The sequence below is a fragment of the Buteo buteo genome, chromosome 21 (assembly GCF_964188355.1).
Source record: "Buteo buteo chromosome 21, bButBut1.hap1.1, whole genome shotgun sequence".
Classification (NCBI taxonomy): domain Eukaryota; kingdom Metazoa; phylum Chordata; class Aves; order Accipitriformes; family Accipitridae; genus Buteo; species Buteo buteo.
In genome coordinates this window covers 9,245,567-9,268,415 of record NC_134191.1, presented here as the reverse complement: position 1 = coordinate 9,268,415, position 22,849 = coordinate 9,245,567, and the positions used below count along the sequence as shown (strand labels likewise).

Here is a 22,849-nt window from a genome sequence, read left to right as displayed (position 1 = left end):
GGCAAGAGATTTCCTAAGCTGGGAGACAGGCAATGCCACAGGGAGACGAGGGGAAATGTGGAGGTGAGTGGCACACCTGAAACCTCTTGCAGCTTTTATCTCCTTTTTAATGACCAGATGTGCTCATACTGAACAGGGCATGCTTTCATTTTCCTCTGGGAATGGCCACATCTAGTCTTGTATGATGGCAAAAAGCCTCAGAGGGATGGGGACAGGGCAGATCGCTGCCTGGCAAGTGGGATGCAGCCCGGCTTGATTCTGAGCGCTCTGATCTCCCTGCCTCGACCCAAGCAATGCAGGAAAAGCACTTCAGCTTTTATTGCTGAAGATCCAGGTTGTATTTGATTTTGCCAGTGCTGGAGGTAAAGGCACTGAAATATTGGGCCCTTTTGTGTGCTGTATCTCAAAGCACTGCTCGTTTTCATTAAAGAGGAGCAAGCCTGTGATCAGCTCCCTCTTATCCCACGTGGGAAACCGAGCTCATCCTTTGTGCCGACGGCAGGCAGCTTGCTTTCAAGCCTGAAGCTCAGGGCAGCTGCCGGTTGCTTGTTCTAGCTGTTGGTATCGTTCTTTGAGCGCCCGTCATTCTTCTATTACGAGGAAAATCAATATGAAAACTTCTCTGACAGCGTCTGTGCTTTTTCATCCGGCAACGCGCAGCCTGGGGCGAGGCGGGGAGAGCCCGCAAGGAGATCCGCTAACGCCAAATTGTAGCGTGCCGCTGCTGTTCTTCCCCTTGTCGGCTTGTGGGCTTTTATCTTCTCCTCTTGCAGGGGACGGAAAAGGATCCAGCCCAGCCGTTCGCAAGCATGGTGGGGCACCGGGTTTTTCTCTGTGGATGAAGGGCTGAGGTACGTGAGCTGTGCGCAGGGGAGGCCAGGATGCGGCACCACGCGCAGCCATTCCTTCCCAACTTCTTGCTCAATAACCATTTCCCAAATGGCTACTTTAGGGCCTTTCAGAAATCACAGGAGTTGTCAGTTGTTATAGTAACGGACCCCCTGCTGCTGAATTGGCCCTGAGATGCCCATTTGGGCTTTTGAACAGACTAACTCATGCTCATTAGACAAAAAAGAGAGAGAGACAGATTTGCAGATGGAAGGTTGCTTTTTAAGCATGCTGGATGATCTGTTAAGAGCTAGACTGTGGAAGGGGGCATGTTCTCTCATTATATGCCTGTTACTTTTACTCTTCTTTAATTAACACTGATTTTACTTTTTCTCGCAAACCCAGAATTCTGCAAGATTTCCATTTCCTTACTGGTGAGGAAGTTGGAGAGGAATTTGCCAAGCTTAAATGCAGATCAGTGGTGATTTCCAGAAGTACCAGGATATCTACAAAGCTCAGAAAGTAGTACTTTTAATCCTAATTATACAGCATCAGGAGCAACATCAAAAATCAGCAAGCACATTTTGACCTAGGAACGTCCCATTTCAAAGAAATAGCACAGTCTAGATTTTGCTTCAGGTTTAAACCTGAGCAGTCCCATTGGTGTCAACAGAGTGACTCCTGAATAACTGGTATCAGCTAAATCAGACCTTGCCCTTGTAAATTTGAGTCCACATGACTGAAGAACCTGTATCACCTTAAATGGGTTCTCAAGACTGCAACTGCAATAACGAGTTGCTTCTTGCCAGGTATTTGAAGCCAGCTTCTTCCTGTGTCACGCATGTCCAGCCTTCATCTGAATTTCATGAAGCAATGTTCTCCTCTCAGCTGTCCTGTAAATGAAAAGCAAATCCAGATTTATAGCAGGCTGGTGTATTTCCAGGTGTAAATAAGAGAGGACTATGGTTGTTCTTGAGTGATAAACATTTTCTGTGAGCAAGTTGGTCAGACTAGATGGGTAGGCAGGGTTGTTAGCAGAGAGGGGAAGCAAGTGCTCTAGTACATGAAAGGGGTCTGCAAGGAATATGTGATCATCTGCACCCATTGTGCTGGTGATGAGGAGTCTTTGGCTTTAATTGCAGCAAGAGAGAAATTTAGGTTTAATATTAGAAAATGCTTCATGATAGCAAAGACAATAAAGCAGTGGTCTACGGAATTCCCATCATTTCTAGGTTCCAAAACAAGGTTAAGCAGCCATTCTTCAGGAGCACCACAGGAGTCATTGATCCTGCACGGGAGCTTCGAGGCCGGTTCTCCACAGCTCTGCGGTGCGAGCTTTGAAGCACACATGCAAGCACAAGAAAAGAGGAGGAATGGTGTAGTGTGATAAATTGTCCTGTAAATCACAGACTGGAAGCCTGAAAAAGCATTTGGGAGACACAGTTTAAACGCATCGTGTCTAAAGTGAATAACATGAAGCTGATAAAAGAGCGCATCTAAGAACTGGGGGGAGGAGGGAGGGCTTTAGCTTTGGAGAGAGTGAAAGGAAGATACTAATGGGCAGGAGAGAAACTGCAAAGGCAGCTTGCAGAGGACAACTGTGTCAGGAGACCCACAGGTTGGTGGAAAAAAAATCTGTTTGGAGTTTTGTTCCATCTGTTCTCCTGCAACAGGGAGCCTGAAAGTAGGAAAGAGTTAAGAGTACAACTATGATTTGAAGTTTAGAAACAAAGCAGAGGAGAAGGGGTTGGTGTAGCTGTGGTTTCTTGCCCCCGTTGTGTGTTATCTAAGGCACTATCCGTGCTGCGCGTGTCAATACTGCCCCGTTATCAGCAGTGAGTGCCAACATGAGGCCACCCCTGGTGCCAAGGGCAAAGACCCTGTGAGCAAGCACCCAGGGTGACTGAATCTAGACATCCCTGCAAAGGCTGTTACATGAAAGTATTTTCTTGCAAAGGAGATGGGGAATGGCGATTACTCAAAGAACCAAGATTTCACAGCTGTGAAATCACCCGTCCCAGCGCCAGTGCCTGCTGGATTGTGATTATTTTTAACAGTACCTTTAAATGAGAGCTCTTACTCTGAAAATGTGCGTGTTTCTCAGTTCCTGGGTTGTTTGTACCCCGTGGGTCAGTTGTGTGAACATCTTTTCTGCAGGCACTTTTATGGATGTGGCCATTGAACTCAGTGGGAGCCTGGATCTGCATCACCTTTATTTTAAAAGATAATGTCAAGCATGCAATCATAAGTCAAACAACAGGAGAATACATGCTTCAGTTGTGGAAGACTAACATTCAAAATATCATGTTGGTGACCTTGAAAACTCCCCAACAACAAAAGTATACTTTTTTTATTTTTAATTTGCTATATGATGTGTCCCTTAAGAGCTGAGACATTTAGGCTATGCTTTGCCCGCAGGCCTGCACAGGCCATCCCTAAAGGGGATGAAGTTTATGCAAAAGTCTTGGCAGTGAGTTGGAAAACTGCTGTGGACACACTCCTCACTGCTCCTCGCTGCTTTGTTTAGAGGTATAACAACATTTCCTCAACATTTCCAGAAATACCTTCTTCTGCAGAGAGACCAAAGGGGAGCAGATGAGGGCAGCTGAGGTCAGGCAAGGAGGGATCTGCAGTATGGCTGCAATTGATCTTTCTGTTTTCTTTCTGTGGAACTAATTAAATGGATTAATGGCAGACTTTTTTTTTCTGGAAATGCCTTCCCCAGTGCTGCTGTAATTGTGAGATCTTGAAAAAAAGAGCAAGATTTTATGTGGAGTAACTGCATTAAAGGTAGTAGTTTACAAGTTGTAAGTTTGAACGAGTATTTTTAAATATTCAAACGTTCTAGTTAAGCTCCATTAAGAACTGGTTTGTAGGCACTGAGAAACAGTATGCCACGAGGAGTATGGGTTTTCTGATACACACAGGGGCAGAGGATGCTTGGTACCACTGGCTCCTCCTTACTCATCTGTTAGGTCTTTTGTAAGCTGTTCTACAGGAAACTTGTAGACAACTTTACAATTTTTTAGCTCTGGCTTGTAATTCTATGATAGGTATTTTAAAAAAGAAACAAACTTCACAAATGCTTTTTGTGAAATTAAATCACTTTAAAAAAAAGACTATTTCTTAAGAAGATGGATGCATTCTTTTTCTGTTCCCCTTCTCAGCTCGAAGAAACAATTTATTAACCTGTTGTTTGATCTGTTGCTAGTTTATGTTCTCTATTGATCTGTTGCTAGTTTATATCTTTTCTATAATATTCTTAGTATGTAAGAGTATGTGTTAAAGTGTATACCGGTATCTCTGGAGTAGATTCGCTCTCATAAATTGGTAGGTTCAGAGCTAGAGGAATGTCTCGGACAAACTGTGAATGAAATATCCTATAATACAAGTAGATGTACCCGGAGGGAACAGTATACCTCTGCTGTGAAACTGTGAATTAACCACAGCAACCAGATAAATTATATTTTCTCTCTCTCTCCTTGTAACCATAAAATATAGCTATTGAAGGGCCCTATGCTGTCCTAAGTCCCACAGCAGCGTTTGGACTAACATTAGCACTAGCTATTTCACAGCAGGATGTGGACTGAGTGTAAAATTATAGGGTAAGAATATTAAATCAATTCAGCAGTCTTAACTGCTTGGATAAATACTAGGAATCAGCAGACTAGTAAAACAATAACAAGCAGGGGTGGACTTAATTTTACTTTTCTTAAAACCTGTACAATTCAGGAAAAAACAATGCCTTGGAATGCACAACACATGTTGTGCTGCTATTACAAATGTTGCAAGTATGTGAATTCATTCAGTTTATTGTAGAACACTGAGTTTGTTTGTTTAAAAGAAAACATTTCCTCTATTGCTATGAACAGCATGTATTCTACTCTACTGACTTACAGGTTAAAATCCATTTGAGTTCTAACTTCTCAAGCTGAAACAGGCGTAGGTGGCATACCCAGTTCTTGATTGGTGGGTTGTTTCATGTTTTGAAAATCCTGTCTTTTCCAAAATAGAACAAAAAGATTTTGAAATATCCTACAAAGTGACATTTATAAAGTAATAGAAATAAGCCCAATTTGAATTTTAAAAATATTGTTAATGTTTAAAAAACCAGAAATCAAAACATTTCTCAATAATGACAAATGTTCTGTTCCCTGAAGGCTCAAATTTGGTGGTTTTCTTTCCTTCTGATCAAATTATCAGTTAAATGGATATATTTCTGCATGGTGATTCACTCTCTAAAACTGTTTTTTAACCGCCATCAGAAATTTTCCAGTGAGTGCTAGTAAAATTCCTCATGTTTTGTAGCAGCACGAGATTATCTCATTCACCCTCCATGCCAAATACATTTTAAGCCATTACAGATCGAGGCATGTTCTGTCATGCCACAGGTTGGACTCAGGGCTACGATGCTGAATCCTTGTGGATGGGGGCTTCTCCAAGTCATGTATAAAGGGATGTCTTTCCTTTCGCACAGCCATGAGGCTGGTGATCCAGGTGCTCCTCAGCTGGAGCAAATCCCTCACTAGTAGTGGATGGAGATAGGAAATGGAGTTTACCCCTGCTGATGGATATCTGGCATAAATGTGGGGCTCGAATGGGAGTAGGAGAATAGCCCTCTGCAAGGCAGGCAGAGGGAGTGCATCTCCTAAACCCATTGCGGGAAATTACATTTGCCAACCTCACAGTTTATTAGGAGCCAAGTGGTTCTTCAGTGAAGAGGATTTTATGCTGTTAGAGAAGTGATAAAAGTAAACTCGCCTGCAAGCTTCCAGCTGCTTTCCACGTTTTCTTAAGGTATTTATTTCCCCGAGGCGGTTCCACTAATGCTGAGAGGAGGAATGTGGAGGGATGGGCACTGCAAGGGCAGAAGATGCTGAACCAGGACCAGGGAGAGCCTCTTCTCCCATGGTGCCAGGCTGTGCCCCCCTGGCAGCGGTGGTACGGAGCAAGATTGCAGCAGTTGTACAGTGCTAGCAGTACTGCGGGCATGGAGGACTTCCAACCACATCACAACTCAAAATGATGATCATTTACTCTTCAGAGTCATATAAGTTTCCTAAATTTGAGTGTTCGTTGGTAATAGCAACTGGTATTACAGACATGAAGTTCAAGCTGTGAAGATGCAGTCCTTGTACCTATCCTTTTTTTTTTTTTTTTTTTTTAATAAAAGCCTAGGACACAAATGTACCAGTATGGTTAGTCTCTTCCCATTCATACAGCTCCTTATTTTTGAAGCATTCAGGGTGCTATTTCAATCAGGGAGTAAATGGGTTTACTTTGCAGTTTGCTTTTCAGAGCCTGCAAATGATGGTTTTGTGAGTTAAGGCTAAATCTAGGCTTCTTTATCCACATAACCAACATTTACGCAACAGCAAAAAAAAAAAGATTCTCCTGGCCCTGATATCATTACAGGCTTTATGTTCATTTGAACAAACTATTTTTCACCACTTTCCTCACGGTTATAGGTACAAACAAGCCTTTTAACCTAAAAGGGCTTTTCCTGCAATCTGGTTATTCTTCAGCAAGGTTTTCTGTAGGCTTTGCATGACAGAAGTTGTTGTCATGTTTTCTGTTAGTGCCTTGTCTCCCTACAACTATACGCTTGTCCTGTGCCCTTGTTCTGTCTAATTTGGGGGAGCGGGAGGAAGAAGGGAGAGACATTAAGAGCCTATCAAACATCAAGGACATTTACTTGGTTTACATCTGCCAGAGTTACTCTGAACATGCTTTGTGCTATTGAGGGGTGTGTGCACCTCATAGTTATCAACAAAAATTCCTTATTAGAGAAAAATCTAATAATAATTAATAATTAAGTAACACCATTTGCATGCACAAATCACCATAGTTTGACTTGAGTGATATTTATGAATCTATCTAGGCAAACAATTGAATCTCTGTGGAGACCAATCCTAAAGAATAAAAAAGTTGAAAAATTTTTAAAGTAATTTGAGCAAAGAAAATATTGTCTTTTATACTGAGACTGTGGAAATAAAGTTTCTGCTTTCAAAAGGAAAATACAGTAATTAGGAAATTTGCAAATGGAAATTAGCCTGTGTTGGTCCTTGTCTTTATTTATGTCATTAAATGGAGTCTTTAATTAGCATATATATTATTCATGTTTCAATATAATCCATTTTATAAGTCCAAATTCAAATATAAAAATCAAAATGGGCTTGATGCACCCTATTGTTCACATGCAAAGCAGCTAACATAGATGTAAAGATATGAGGTGAATTGAAACATTCATATTTCATAAGGATTCAGTCTGCATTTTCTGAAATTATGGCTTGAACTCTTATTTTTAACTTTTTCTCATTTGCATACATATTAGTCCCTGTTTAAATTATGTGTTAATTCTATTCATTAGGCTTCAGCGAATGCTTCTAACTCTCCTGATAATCAAGCATAGGTCCCTGGAAAGCAAATTATGGACTTTCATGTTGCAAACCCCATTGTAAACGTGACATTTATCACTACGAAGCCAACTCACGTGGAGCACTTGGCTGCAGTCAGGAGGGCAGAACCCTTTTACTTATGCTTACGGTAATGATTGTCATCTGTGAATAAGGACCTGGCACCAGGTCCCTGATGTCTCTTCAGAAATGATTGGGCACTTCACAACCGCACCACCTTCTTGATGGTAAAAATGCCAGTTCAGCTCTTTGGGGGAGAAAGAGTAACTTGACCCGGGTCCTCACACAAACAGCTTCAAGAAAATGGGCGATCAAAAATCTTCTGTTCCACATAATGTGGTGGTGGAGACGAGAATTTGGGGACCTGCAAGGGCTCTGCAGCATTCTGGAGTGTATTTGGCCGTCACAGCAGGAGCCTGCAGGCTTGGCTTTGCTGCTGTCCAGAATGCATTTGTGCTTCAAAATCTCCAAAGCGGTGGTTCTGAAAGTAAAAGCACAAAGGTGACAACAGTGCAATAGGAATCCTTTCTCTGGGTCTCTGAGCCAGATCCTGTAGCAAATGTGGGAACAATCTGCAGGAAGAAAAGGGGCAACGAAACAGTATTGGAGTTAGGTGTCTGCCATTGCATATTGATTTGCCAGGCTGTGACAATTCATCTTTTTAATTCTAGGTATAAAAGCATTGTTATCCCAGTGGTAAACCCGAGGTGATAATTTTGCAAGGTTTTATGTTGATGGGGTGAGCCCTGAGTGGTGCCACACAGGGAGTTGCCATGTGTGCTCTGATTAATAAAAAAACTGATGGGAAGAAGAAAGATTCTTATGCCATCACTGTGAGGAAATGCTTGACATCTTTAAAGGCCCATAAGTTTAGTTTCCATCTGTTTTTTCCAGAGTCTGGGCCTTTTCAAAAGCAGTGCTGATGTGCTTTAGGGAATTAATTTAGCTTTTTGTGGTAGCAGAAGGTTAGAGTTCAACATCACTGTTTTTGTTATCCACAGAGCTACATGGAACAAGTTCCCTGTTGTATAGTTTAAAGGAATAGGTGGAGACTACTAAAAAGAGACCTGTTGTCCCTGCAGCTTAGTTTTATTTGAGATGCACAGAATAAGAGAGCAGAAGAGAAGAAATCACAGTATTTGATACACATTCTCAGCAGCTGCTTCATCTCGCCATGTCTGAATGTGTAATCTCACTCTCAGGAGCGTGCTGCATGAGAAGCAGCTGGGCGCTTCTGAACATGCAAGAAATGCTCCCATTTCACTAGCATTTGTGATAATCCAAGCTGCAGGTAGGCCTACGGGGAAAAGAAAAGTCTGTGTTTTATTGAGTCTCTGAGATTTTGGTGGGTTGCAATGTTGTCTCTAGGATTTGAGCTTGCACTTGGATGTCTCCTCTTTCCTTAGCAATGCTTCCTTGTACTGAAAGTGTGCAAGAGAATCCCTGAGCTTTATACCAGCTTTTCTGAAACACTTAAACAGTCTGCAGCCCTTTCCTCCTTCACTCCTTGGATGGGGGGTGTAAGGTCCTGTTGACTTCCACGCTCCCAAGCCAGGACAGGCTGTGCTAATTCCCTGTGTGCTGAACACAAAAAATGATGCTAAAGAAAAAGGGCTTTAAACCAACCCTAGCCCAGGGTTTAAGGTTATCCACAGGGGTTTTTTTGTTTGTTTGGTTGTTTTTTTTAAAGCCTGGAAATTAGACAGCTCAGCTCATGGGGGAATAAGGCAGTGGATAAGCACTCTCCTTCCATGCCTCCTTCCAGCATCTTTTCTCTTCAGCGCGCCAGACAGCAACTCCCCACCCCAGAGAGAGATGCGTTGGCAACCTTGCTCCTCATTTTTTTCTGGTGACTGGATTAACTTTAACATTGTCATTGCTCTCTGCCAAGCATATTTTATTTACTCAGCTTTCTGCGAAGGAGTTAAATTCATATGGGTTGGATGTTTTCTGTTACAGCTCATGTTCTTTTTTGACCTTCTTGGCTTCACATATTTTCCCCTTTTAAAGTTACTAGCTGTATCTGAGATCTTAACATCAGCGGGCCACTTTGTGGAAATAAATATTAATGAGATGGCTGCTGATAGCATCATATGGGTAGAAACAAATGCTTTTATAATAAATGGAATTTAATATTAATTGAGTGGTTTGGAGTTAAAGCAGGATATAAAGTGACAAGCTCATGGCACAGCAAACTGCCCTTTGCAGGAATCCAATTAGAAGAGTGTGCAGCAAATTCTAAGCAAACTTGCTATAATCACACGGGGGCAATACAAGAGCGGAGCATAATTTGGAGCCTGGGACCTGTCCCCTTGAATGTCTCATAATTTCCATGAATCAACATTTAGTTACTATGTGGTGCCAAGTTTGCATTCTTCAGCTCTTTCCTGGCAATGCTGTATCCCATTGCTCTAGTCAAACCGGAGGGAGACAGTATGTTTTGTAATAAAAGGGCACATCAATTAAATGCACTGTGTTCTGCTACACGTCTGTCACAGAAAAGTGACTCATTTGTTAGCCTGCTGAAATTAGTTTGCATTGAAAATCTTGTGCTGGTGTTACAGGGTTTTACCTGATCACTTGAAGCTGTTACCTTTGCCATTTCCTCAACGAGAATGATCAAGAGTTGTTCCCTTTCCACATTGCAGTGTTTGTTCATGACTTGGAAAAATAGATGATTTGCTGAGGTGTGTTGTAGCTAAATAGTTAAATAGTTAATAGTATAGTTAATAATAGATAAATAGTTAAATAGATAAATAGTTAAATGCTGCCTGGAGTAACCAAGTGCAATTATTAAAGATATATCTCATGTCCTAAAGAGTAATGTAAAGTGTTCATTGGGTTTGAATTGTTCAAAAATAGTTTCTCTAAATATTATGTATCATTTTCATCTGGCGGGTGGAGTTGCAGAAGCTCTTATAGTGAGAGTTTGTCGCATTTCAGACAACCTGGGTATTGTGTGAAATTGGCTTAGAAAGCCTCTAAAAGGAGTGTGCAGGATGCAAAGTGAGGGTGTAGGAGTGATAAAGACCTAAGCATAGCATCTGGGAAGTTGGGGCAGTGATTTGAGGCTGATGGAGAAGCATGTGGGGAAAAAAAAAAAACAACAAGGAGCAAGTCAATTTATCCATTCTGTCAAAATGGCTACGATCAGCCAGGAGGCAAATGAATAAACGGATCAACAAGTATTTCACACTTGTGTGTTCTCGACAGGAAATCACAGATCTGAAACCAAATGTCTGAGACAAAACTACCAGAAATAGTGGCAAAATACTCTGCTGTTTAGTCTGCATTTTAAACATTTTTAGCTCACAAAACTCCTTGAATTAAAATACTGGAATAAAACAGGAACTTGTTACTACAGTTCCCAGTTAGGAGCAGCAATGACAATAGTTGGAGGGGGTCTAACAGCAGGACCTCGGTCCCCACTGGAATCTCCCTTTGCCTGCGTACCCGAACGCGTCTTGTTGGCCATGGTGATTGCCGCTGTCTTTTCCGCTCCCAAGCTTCCTGTCTAATTGCTGCGCTAATGGCAGCAAAAGCACCGCCAAAGATCGCATCAGAACATGAAAATGAAATGCATAAATACAGTAGGTGGAAAATGAATCTGAATTGCTAGAGGTGTCAGGACTGAACAATTCACCTAGGAGCGGACATCTACGTTCCTCAAGGACAGCGAGTGCTGTGCAGCCATGTCACTTCATGAGCTTCCAGAAAAGGCAATACTGAGCCAAGAGCTTGTGTTTAATTTACGTGTCTGCTTCTGAGCAAGTGCCTGATGGATCCAGGCATGTTTCTTCATACGTTAAGAAGCGTTCGTATGTTTTTGCTAAGATGCAAACTACAATTCTTGCGGGCTTTTTTCTTCTTTTCCCCAGTCTCACATTTATCAACACTGAAAGGTTGTAAAGGGCTTAATAAAAGGTAGATTAAGGCTTTGGAAATAATGCAAATAAGGAGCACGGCCTATAAATAGAAAATATATTAAACTCTATCTGGTGTTAAGGGATCTAATAATTAGCATAGGTTGACTGAATTTCTCCTGTTTCACTTATCTGCAATGAACTTTTATCTTGAATCAAAATGTTCTCCTCCTGTGATTAGTTTTGTTATTAGCTGTTTCTACACACTGATTAAGTCAATGGGAAGGCAATAGTTTACTTGCCCGAGTGTATACTTACTGAAAAAGAGTTTGTCATGAGGATGAAAGCAGTTTCTAGTTTTCAGAATAATTTTGACTGATTTCTTAAAGGCAAAGTCTCTTCTACATCTGTTACTTTATGACTTTTCAATTCTTGACTCTTCTATATAATTTGAGGCCTGCTAATAAACTTGGTAATTTTTTCTGATGTGCCTCATACTTCGAGTCCTTTTTGTGTAATAAATATGTATTTCCATGACACTAAAATTCAAGGAGCTTTGAATGGGTTATAGGCCTGAAACTTCAAATATGTCCTTTTCTTAATAAATATTTTGAAAAGGGAACTCTTCCTCACTTCATTTCAAGCACTTTCAGGAACATCCTTCTAGTCTCCTCTGCCTCATGGTGTAGTGGATTCTACCTCTGTTACTTGCTTATAATATTTCTAGAATTTTTCTTATGGCTTATTTGGTCTGTGGAGATGGTAGGTTAAAACATACATTGTTTTTATTTTCTGTGCTTCTTTATTATGCCTTAGTATGCTTAATACTGCTTACTACTTTCTGGTATTAAATAGATTTTTCTTAGAGTATTAATTATTTGGGATTTGTTTGATATTATTGCCATTGTTGATGCTATTTATTTTTTAGAAACATTCTCACAGAAAATACTGCACTGTTTAATGCAAATGCTACTGGAATGATTCTGCTGATGTGGAGACTTTTTATTCCGATGTATTAATTGATGTGGGTCTGTCGTGTTAAGCAAAGGAAGCCCAGTGGATATGTTCACACTACACTGATTGTCCGATTTAACCAGAACACCACTTCAGCGAATACAACTTGCTTCTCTGTGGTATAGCTCTATTAATGCAGAGCTATGCCCAAGGTACTTAGCCCAGCAGATAAGGAGCATTGGTGCACGCAGAGCTCACACTAACATGCCTGCATCTCTCCTGGCATCTGAGATAGGTCACTGGGGTCTGACTCGGGTATTTTTACAGAGCTAGTTAGAGATGTATTCAGCATACTACAGCAGAATACACAACAGGGTATTTCTCAGTGGTTGGTTCAGTGGATGGTAGTTTATTGTCTCTGATATTTGTGTTTCCTTGTCACATTTGTTAACCTTTGAATGCAAGAAACTCATTAAAGCAATTCCTCAGACACCCATACTCCAGGCTTCCCCAGAGCTCTCAAGTCACTACCAGATTAGTATCAGCGACAGCAAGAAGCGAATCTCCAAATGGGTTGATTGATAGCGAGATTAATGATCCTCAAGACTTCTGTCCAGGTTAATTATTTGGCTGCTTACAAATCTTTGCTTTCAGGGAGATGGGTGGGGAAGGAGGACCAGCTGGCTGCCACCCGGTCTGTCTGTATTAGCGTGATGAGGTGATGTACGTAGCCCTGTCAGAGCACTAGCATTAAGTAGTGTATTTTCAGTGTTCTCATTATCTGCCAGGTACGAAGTAATTTGATTCTCTGCTCTTGGTGCCAGCTGCTCTTTTCTTTTCCTTTGTGCTGTGCTTCCAAAGGTAGCTTTTTGTGCCATTACTAATTGTGTTCTAAACAAAGTTAACAGAGAGACCATAAAAAATTGTAAGTAGCTATTTCTTTTTGAAATGGCCAGTGAAAAAAGCCTACCCTCCAAATACACGGTGATGGAAAGAGAAGGGAAATAATTACACTTTTAATATTTTATCCTGCCCCCAAATAAGCCAAACATGAAATATGTCCTGCAGTATTGGGAAATCTTCCTAGTTCTCCCACGCAACTTTAGTCCAGGTGCACGTGGACATGTCTGTTGAGAAAGAGGGAGCTTCCCATTGAGTATTTCATTATATTTAACAAGCTGATATTTCTGCCTGAAGATGGGCAGGGCCATCAAAACAGAGGAAAAAAAGGTGCCTAAACTTTTAGCACATTTTTGTGCTATGCTTAGGTCCCAGGCCATGGCTTGGGATGCCTAAAATAATTCTCAATTGAATGTCCTGAGGTCCCGTTTGGAGGAAGGAAAGAATATTTTTGCACGGGAAAGAGCAGGGCTCTTCCATTTTGAGAGTAATTAAGTGGGAGTAATTAGGGACATTCAGGTGAATGTTCCAAAGAGAGACCCAGTTTCTGCTGTCCTTTCTTAGGTGGGATCATCTCTGTATTGGTTTTCTTATAACACAATTTCAATCCAGATTAATTACACTTTGCATTTAAAAATACCTGTGTTTTAACCTCCCAGCGTGCCACCCTGTTTTTATTCTTTCCTTTCCTGATATTCATCCCAAAGGGAATTCATGTCCTGAAATGATAATATCAAGTATGCCCAATTTTGAGTTCTTAGAGGTGCTACTAAAAGCTCCTCTCTAGTAAGAGGCAATCTTCATTGATTGCTGCAGTTCTTGTGATTACAGAACAACTCTTCACTTGGTTAAATTTAGCTTCCTTCTGTGAGAAAGTTTTAGGCTCCTTTTTAATATTACATGATGTTTAGGGCATTGGAAGTACACATTTTATAGGAAGTGCCTAAGGTATTATTTGATTGGAAAAGGCATGTCTTTGTTTTCCTCTGTGATTTTCTAGTCTTTGTTATGAATGTTTCATTAAATAAATAGTTGGCTCAGGGAGAGGAAAATGAATATGTCAGGCTTCCCTTTGGTTTTTAAAACCGTGCCTAATTTTTAAGCCATTTTAAGGTACCACCTATAGGTTTCTTTACCCCATTTTTGCCTGAAGACATTAAAGTTTTGAGTGGTAATGCATATAACCAGGGAGCTTGTTCTCTTGCAATAGAAAATACTGATGAGTAAACCCATTCAGTCATCTGTAAAATTGCTGAGTATATCCAACACAGCTGTTGTGAGTATTGATTAAAGCAGGAGGGGAAGGTCTGATGCTGCTAGCCCTGTCAGAGGTCACCAGGAGAGTAATTAGCTACCAAGTGTTACAGGGCCAAGTGTCATCACAAATAAGGTTTCACCATTGCCTTCCCTGTTCTCCAGGGACACCAGGAAGAAGGACAAGGAAGCGTGGAAAATGTTTGTGCTGAGTTAAACTAAGATTTATCCACTTACAATTTGCAATTAAAGAGCTTTCTAAGTGCATTTCTGCACTGGCCACCTGGGCACTTTCTGGTCACACAGCTGATGAAGGGGGGAGGCCTTGAAAGCAGCTCATCTTGGTGTGTGTTGTCATTTCTTAACTGTTTAGTTATTTGAATACCCTTCTAAAAATTATTATTTCTTGTATAATACCATATGTGATGTAAATGGGTGTCTAGTCTCTGGTGCAGGATAGGATCTCAGAGGATCAGGAGAAGAGGATTTTTAATTTTGTGGAGAGCTGTGTAGTCAGCTGGCAAATTTAGGCCATAAATATTAAATTAGCTGTCTTTTTGTGTCTTCTGAAATCCCTAGTCTTATTTGCAGATTAGTTTTTCAGATGGACAATTTTACTAGTGCTGTGTTCTTCACCACAAATACTGTGTCAAAGTTTGGTCCACCTTCTTTTTTTTTCCATCTGTCTTTTCCCAGTCTTTTTCCTGTCTTTACTTGTCTTTGACAGTGCAGAATGTGTGGTTGTAGATATGTGTGGTTGGACTGGTGATTAGTGTTTGGATCTTTTTAGCTTTTGCGGGACTGTGTGGGTGTGCAACAACTCGCTGATATGAAAAAACATTTCTCATTGCCCAGAGGAAGCCCCCTGAAAGGGACAGTCTACTTTTCACCGTTCTGTCTAGGAAAGGATGCCAAGGACTTGGTACGTGGATAGGTTTCAGAAGTTCACAGCGTGCCATCTAGACCTCTCCAGTTATCATATCTGTGCAATGCTTAACACTGTTCAAGATGATTACAGGCAGAAATTGCTTTGTGGCGAGAAGGCAAATCATCTTTGGGAGGGTTATGCAGGAGAATCAGCATTATTGTAGGGAAATTTTCCTCCTTTTTCAGCTTTTCTTTATTCCTTGGTTTTTATGCATTCCTGCTTTGTATATCCTCCCATAGCTCAAGTACGGTCAGGCATCACTGCCTTACCACTCCAGTATAGCATAGGTTCTTTTATAACTTGACTTTTGAATTCTGATCATTAAGTGTTAAGACTCGGGAATGAAAATAATTGTAGAAAATTGGGGCAATATAAGCCATTTTCTGGCCAAAAAAGAGTAAATGCAGATGGCCCTCTGATACAATGAACGTAATGTCACTGCTCCATGCTGGTCACTTATTCATATTCATAAGATCAGCTTTTTTCATGTGGTTTCTCTTCCCTTTTTCTTCTTAACGCTTGAGTCAGTTTTATTGCTCATAAAAATCAGTGACTGATGACCCCAGCTAGAGCAGTGCAGACTGCAGACAGCTGTTGTCCAGGCTCCCATCCACTGCTCTGCTGGTGACATGGTCGTGATTTGCAGCGCTTCTGTTGTTCCGTAGTCTGTGGCTCTTTTCTGAGGAGTCATTGCCAATTCTGACAGTGACAAATGCTTGCCAAGGAATAGTGAAGCTAGTTTAAAGTGCAGAGCCATGTGTTACTAGTACACTTGACTGCATACATACTCTGGTTTTGGTGCCAGCAGAAACCAATCTTAATTGTGTCTCCTGGAAAACATGCAAAACAGCTCAACAAGAATCTGAAGCATCTTTTCTTCTATTGAAAGTGAGAATGAATGTGCAGAGGTAGTGAAAGGGATCGTTTCCTGTCTTTGGATCCTTGTTTGGGAGTTACTTGCAGACCCCCCCCACCCGTGATGGAGGAGCACGGTGCATGAATGCCTGTATCCAGGTTGCATTCGATAAAGACTAAGCCATGTCCTGCGCAGCCTGGTTCCGAGGTCCGTTACAGCTCCCGATTTGACTCCTGTTTGATCTTGCCTGTTCTGCCCACCAGCTAAGGGCTGTGTGTGAAAGTAGGGTGGCTGCAGGGACTATTGGCCTCTTCCTTAATAAATGTACATTCTGCAGAGCTCCTGTCTGTGGGAGGCTGTTTCTGGAGGAAGGGTACCCAGAGGACAAGGTCTGCCCTGCTCTGACAGTAGTGAATAGGCCTCCAGGACCCTTTCAAGCCATCTGCCCCCAAATTAGTCATGCTTTAGGAGGTAATGACCCAAGAAGAGAGCAGTTGCAAGAAACCGGGAGCCTAGAGCTCCTAGATGCTATTACAGAAATAAAGTAGTATAAATCTGGCTAGCCTTGGAGAGGGAATACACACTGCTCCGGCCAACAGAAATGCCTGGAAGAAGGAGTAGATCCCTGGTGAACAAGGGAGCAATGAATGTGCCAGTCACTTCAGCATGTGAGGCAGGACACGGCTCTTGCGTGTCCCCAGAAAGTGAAGCATTCCCCTTTGATTTTTCCTGTGTTCAGCCACTGTCCTGGTAGTTTCAGCCAGCAGCTGTGAAGGCAATCACTTGCCCCTCCGCAATAAACCATCGCTCCTTCTCTCCCTGCCTCAGCTGCTCCGGAGAAGCACAGATCCCTCGCCTGTCATCACAGATCAGGGGATGCTGCCCACGCTAGACAGAGTACAGAGGAGTAAAGGCCAAACGCTGCCCTCGGAGCTATTCCCAGCACTCCCATTGACTGCAGTGCGCACTGTGTGTTTGTATTGGAGGCAGCATTAACTAAACGCTAAGGCGCTATCTTCTACGTGAAAATAAAATGCACCCGTGCTTTCAAGCCATTGTGTGATCTGATTCTTCCTCTTGCTTTTAGATGAGTATAAAGGAGAAGCTGCTTGAGGTTTATTAACTAATAACCAAGGAAACCTGGTTTGAGTGTCAAAATCTCACAAGGCATCTCTTCTTCTGCAGAAGCTAATCTAGTATTTTGCTCAGCAGAGACGGAACAAGCATTTAACCCAGCTAATCAGGACCATCTCTTGGCATATTTTTATCCTTTTAGCTTGATAATAAGGTGCTGCTGCTCTGGACTTTGCATCCTGTTAGTTTGCTTTAATAACTCACTGCCAGTATCTCTGTAAGAAGATTCTGGGCAGGGGGATGGCTCTCCCTCACATCATCTTTGCATTCCAGACCCTGCCTCTGCTCCTTCTCTGGGGAGATGCTAATCTCGCAGTGTTTTACTTTCTGCATTTTGGTTCATATGTGACAACTGCGTGTCTGATCACCACAATCTCGCACAGTTATTGTACCCCAGGGAAAGGGAGCCAAAAAAACATATGGGGCTAGAGAAAACGGTGTGCTTCACTGCACACAGACGTATTTCAGAGACAACAGACTCTTTGGTATTTTGCAGAAAAGATGTGGGCTCTCTGAAATCTTCTGGAAGTAAAATCAAGGCTGTGATTTGCTTTTCCTCAGCCAGTGCTGCAGAAATGCAAGAGTTATTCTAAAATTAGTTGTTTCAGTTGTTAAGATTTTAATAACCATTTATGCCATTGACAAATCCCAATTGCTCATTCACTAAGGACTGCTTCTGTCAGAAAAAAAAAAATATGTTTTTTTTCTGCTGACGGTGTTGGTTTCCTGAGCAAATGGGCATACAGGTGCAAACACCTGCACACGTATACACGCTGGGGTTAAAAGTTACAGGCTGAAGTGCTCATGTGAAAACAGTTGTAGATTTGCACCTTGTCTAGCCCTGCATCCGCTCCTACCTCTCTCCATGGCTGCTTCTCCGGTGACTCGAAACAAGCAATTTTCTGCTCTCATCCTTTTCCTTTATCCAGCCCTCCCCATACATGCACACAGATTTACTGCATCCTCTTGTAGCCTTAGCAACTGCTGCCACTTCAGGTTTGTATACTGAGGGAAAGGTAGGGAAAATGCCAAGGGATAGAAAGGAGTATCCTAAACTGGGGGAGAAGGCAGACGCTAAATTTTCTGAAATGCCTCTCAGTAGCCTTGATCCCAGCTATCAGTATTTATTACTACAAACTAGACACGAGTTTGCAAAAGGCTCTTCTTGGGCCCAGGCATTTCCTCACTCAGTCAGTCCCAGGCTGAAAAATGGACATTATCCAAACTGGGGGCCTGGAGGCATCTGCCTGGTGCCCTGAGATGCGTGCTCTCTCCTGGAGCTGCACAGGGAAGAGATGCAAAAGTAGGAAACAGACCCAGTAAGCAGAACTTGCTGGAAAATTCATCCAGCTACTTTGTGAAACCCATCATAAAAGGTCTTTCAAAGATCAATCCACTTTATCCTGCTCTCAAGTTCGAGCCTGCATAGTCCCATCAGTGCTGCCTTACGCTGTCATGGGGAGCCCCTGAGACATGGAGGGAGTCATCAGGACAGGGATGCGATGGCCTGTGCGCTGCAAGCTCAGCTGTGGAGGCTAAACTTGGAATATTTACAGCAATTATGAGCAAGTGAAAAAAAAAGACTCCGAGAGGCATGTCTTCACCTAACGTGCCGGTATCCAGTATTGTAATGAACATGCTGCGTTATGTATGTATATACACAAGACAAGAGTGTATTTAGCGTGATGTTTGTGACTTGAGAAAAACTTTAGTCAAATTCCATGATGACTGGCTTTCGAAACAGCTACAGAAAGTCTTCCAGGAATAAAATATGGAATTGTTAGTGATACTAATGATTGTAGCAAACTTTACTATGTGAAATACTCATTTAATACAATGTTATTCCAACATTGTGCTCAGCAGAGATATGCTGGACTCAGATATTCAGCTATCCCCATCGTGGGCCTTACAATATTGCATATGTGATTATCCAACACAACTGCATGTTTTGAGACTATTAAGAAAAAACTGTCTTATGGCTGCATAAAAAAGCACAATGCCATCCTATCAGAGCCTCTCAGAGTATAAAATAACAAATTAACAAAAAATAATGCTTTTCTTCAGTATCATCAGCTTAAAAAAATCCTGTAAATCCCTGCATAAAGGTCTGGGTTTTTTATCAAACACCTTCTTAAGGCCTTCATTACCAGGAGGAGCCGTTCAAGGATTTTTGTAGTATTGACTCAAGGGAAAGAGCCCCAAATACATCAAAATCAGGAACATTTTGCCTGTTTCATATTCATAGTTTCGTCTTTATGTGTGACTGATTTATTCTGCTGCGTGCCCCCAGGGTGTGCATTGTCCAAAATAAAGGCTGCCAAAAAAAAAATGAGAACAGGGAGTAAGTAGGGTGGGGGGAGTTCAACCGATGTTTTTAAATGCTGTGAGACTATTGCACATCTTGCATCCTCATGTGTGAATTCACCTTATGGTGTTTCTTAACAAAAGCATACCCACTAAATAAGTAACTTCAGCACAATGCAAGACATCGTGCCTGAAAATAGAAAGCTGCTCCGAGACAATTACTCCATGCTGTGAAATCCGCTCTCTCCTGCTTCTGTATTGTCTTAAGTTGTACTTGTGCTGCCATAGCATGTGCTTGCATTATAAAGCACTGTGACCATGCAGTAAAAAGTACAAGTGCACAGAAAGCAAGCACCCATGGTTATTTTAGGTTCTAGTTTTGCCTAAGAGAGCGGTTTGATTTTCAGTGACTTTTTTGCTCTCTGGCACATACGGATGTCGAAAACAAAGGGAGCACAAATTACTTTGACAAAGTCGGCAAAGCCGGCGAAGCCGAGCGGGCTCTCTTTGGAGAGCACAATGCCCGAATTACAGAGAAGCAGACTGCAAGGCAGAAACTTAAAAGCCACTACGTGCAAATACGTTTCAGCAAGGGAAGCGGCAACTTGACAGAAGGCGCAGCTCACAAGGCCGCCTGCAAACTTTGCCCAGGTGTTGAGGAGCAGTTCATTAAGGGCTGCAATGAGAGGGATCTTTCTGCAGTGGGAAGCTATTGTTAAGCACCCCGACAGATGAGAGCAGACCCTTCTCCTGCCACAATAGCTGCTCACACCAAGCAAGACTCATTAAATATTCAGTTCCAGCCTCAAGCAGCTCATTAAGTCAGCAATGAGCAGTGACGCTGGTGTTGGAAAACCCTGCCTCAGTTAACATCACCATGCAGAGTCTCCTCGGATCTCTTGATGTTATTCTGCTCAGTACCTTTTCTGTGATGACCAGCTTGTGCTCTCTGCTTTGCATTAAATACAGGTAAAAAAGAGTCAGGTGGATTTAAGTTCTCCTTTTCTTAATAGGCCTTTTCAGAGATGAGTCCTGGGGCCCAAGCTAAGTGGCTATTGCATTTTTCTGTAGCAGGAGGAGGATGGGATGAGGGGTTATATGGCTTTAGTGTTAAAAAACAAGCAATCAAAACCACGTAACATTTAAAGGATAACTGTTATAGCAGAACATCATGACGTGCAGCAGTTACAGATGCTGTATTACTGTCTGTCAGCTGTTACACAGCAGAAACTTTTACTGTAAATGTATTTCCCCTAGAAATGCTAGTGCTTAGGTGGATTTTGGCTTGAACTGTATTCTGAATATGTTTCTTGTGTGCACAGTTTCTTTCTGAATGATGTATTTGAAACCTGTTTTGCAACCACTAACTTTTGTGAGTATAATTTTGTATTCAGTGGTACTTAGCAATAATATACAGAGGCATTTATGATGGGTGGATGTCAGATGTCAATGAATTAGAGCACACCAGAATCCAGAATTAGGATTGTAATGGTAGAAAACACAAATATGTTTTCCTGCAGTGATGTTTTAAAACTGTAACAGCTGAAAGTATGGACCAGAAATGGAGAAGCAGAACATGTGCAAAAGTTTTCAGCTGGTTTTTCAGAGGGCAGCTTTTCACACCCTGCATCTATATTTTTTTCTTTTTCCTTTAACAGAAAGTGTTTTCAGACTGCCCATTTCTATGTGGAGGACAGCAGTTCCCCCCGTGTGGTCCCCAATGAAAGTATTCCCATTATACCTATTCCAGGTAAGACGGGCTTAATCTCCTATGTTTGTGCTACTTGGAGTCTGTTTTAATTACATAAAGAAGAGAAGGTTATGCTTGTGATAAATCATGTTTTTTTGGTAAAAATTTGTTCTATCAGTGCTGCTTCATTTAATTTAAGGTGCTTTGCAAGGGGGCTCTGAGTGCCAATGCTATCTTTTTCCATAGGCACCGCTCCCACATTGTTTTAATAGAAATTTCAGAATAACCTTTGTAAAACGTCAAAAACACGAGCAACACTTCTTAAAAACTCTAAGGCATTGCATCCAGGGTGAAACCAGCTGCTCCATCAGGGCAGGTTGTGGACGAGGGATGTGCAGCTCCACCGCTCTCTCGAGACCAGGGAACTTGCCCCCCGCTTTCAGCATGTGCGGACGTGGTGTCTGCTGGGTCTCGGAGGAAAGCAAGACACGGGGATAAGCAAACAATCTCAAGTAAAGTCCAAAGCCGTCTGTTAATTTGGTATTAATCAAGTTACCAAAGGTCAAATTCTCCTCTCAGCTATACTGAGAGTGAAGCTGGAAGCAGAGTTTAGTGCTGTTCTCTCTTCATGAGGCATTTCCCCTGGGAATTACGAAGTGCAGGATCCAACTCCCTTTAAGCCGTGATGACAGAGAGCAGCTTGGTGTTACAGTGGCCTTTGCAGTTGCTGCCTTGTTTGATGTTGGTCAGTGTACCAGGCAGAATTAAGATACCCAAAATGTTGTATTGCCCTCAGTCTGTCAAATGCTTGCACATGTTGCTTCAAGGTGTTTTAAGTTTCCTTGTCGTATTCTGTAATTTGTGTCATTGGTCTAGGATTCAATCTGCAGCTAATTAGGTTCATTTTGCCAAAACACATTCAAAGCTGTTTCTGAGACAGTGAAGAAACATGCTTTCTTGAAAAGTGAAAGAATCCAGTTATATTTTCCTTGATTTTATTCAGTAGACATGTGTGACTTCTTTCTAGAAAGACTCTTTCAAAGTACCCATGGGAACTAATATGAAAGGTTAGCTAATACATTCCTATAGAAAACGTTAGGGAGTTAGCCTTGCAGTCTGATGCTGTGCTACTGAAAAGAAAAGAAAACTTGCTATTATTTCCTCTCCTTTCTGTGGCAGACTAAGCTGCATGTCCTGGCCTTCCTTAGCAAGGAGTCATCCTTCCTCTCCTTCTCCTTTAGGGTAACAGGAGACGGGAGGTTTTAGTCTTAGACCCCCTGCGATGAGTTTTCACGAAAGAACCTAAATAGTGGAGAACTCTGTTCTTCCTACTCTAAAACCAGGAAGAGCACTTCCCTATTGGGGCTGGTTTTGGCAGTCAGTTTAGCGGTCCCACCATGCCCGCTCTCGTGTGATACCTCCTTAGAGCTTGTGAGGAAGGGGAGGGTGGGCTAACCTGGACTCTGTGCAGAACAGTGTCAAAACTTGGGAGATTATGAGCACAAGGCAGTGGGGGAAGAGAAATTCTTCCCTCAGAGAGAAGTCTCTTTGTCCAGCGTGTAGGGTTTTTTACTGTAATTGAGACAAATTTTTCTTAAAGAAACCAGCAGAAAGCTCCATCTTTTCGTGCTGCAGTCTGTGTTGTTGAGACGGTGGTTCTTCCCTGTTTCAAGGGTATGTTTTGATGGTCAGTCCATTAAAGACTGGCTGGCATTCATATAA

The 22,849-nt window shown here is 41.9% G+C and overlaps 1 protein-coding gene across 3 annotated transcripts in view; it reads left to right on the top strand.

Annotated features, from left to right (window-relative positions):
- The window catches only part of PTPRG (protein tyrosine phosphatase receptor type G), a 416,558-nt gene that overhangs the window by 351,122 nt on the left and 42,587 nt on the right, over nucleotides 1-22,849 (top strand). For 2 of the 3 annotated variants that reach the window (XM_075053584.1, XM_075053585.1), the window contains exon 14: nucleotides 21,096-21,187. In XM_075053584.1, coding sequence (XP_074909685.1) covers nucleotides 21,096-21,187 — 92 coding nt within the window. Of the gene's footprint in view, nucleotides 1-773; nucleotides 852-21,095; nucleotides 21,188-22,849 lie in introns of all 3 variants that reach the window. The other variant, XM_075053587.1, reaches the window with a different exon arrangement.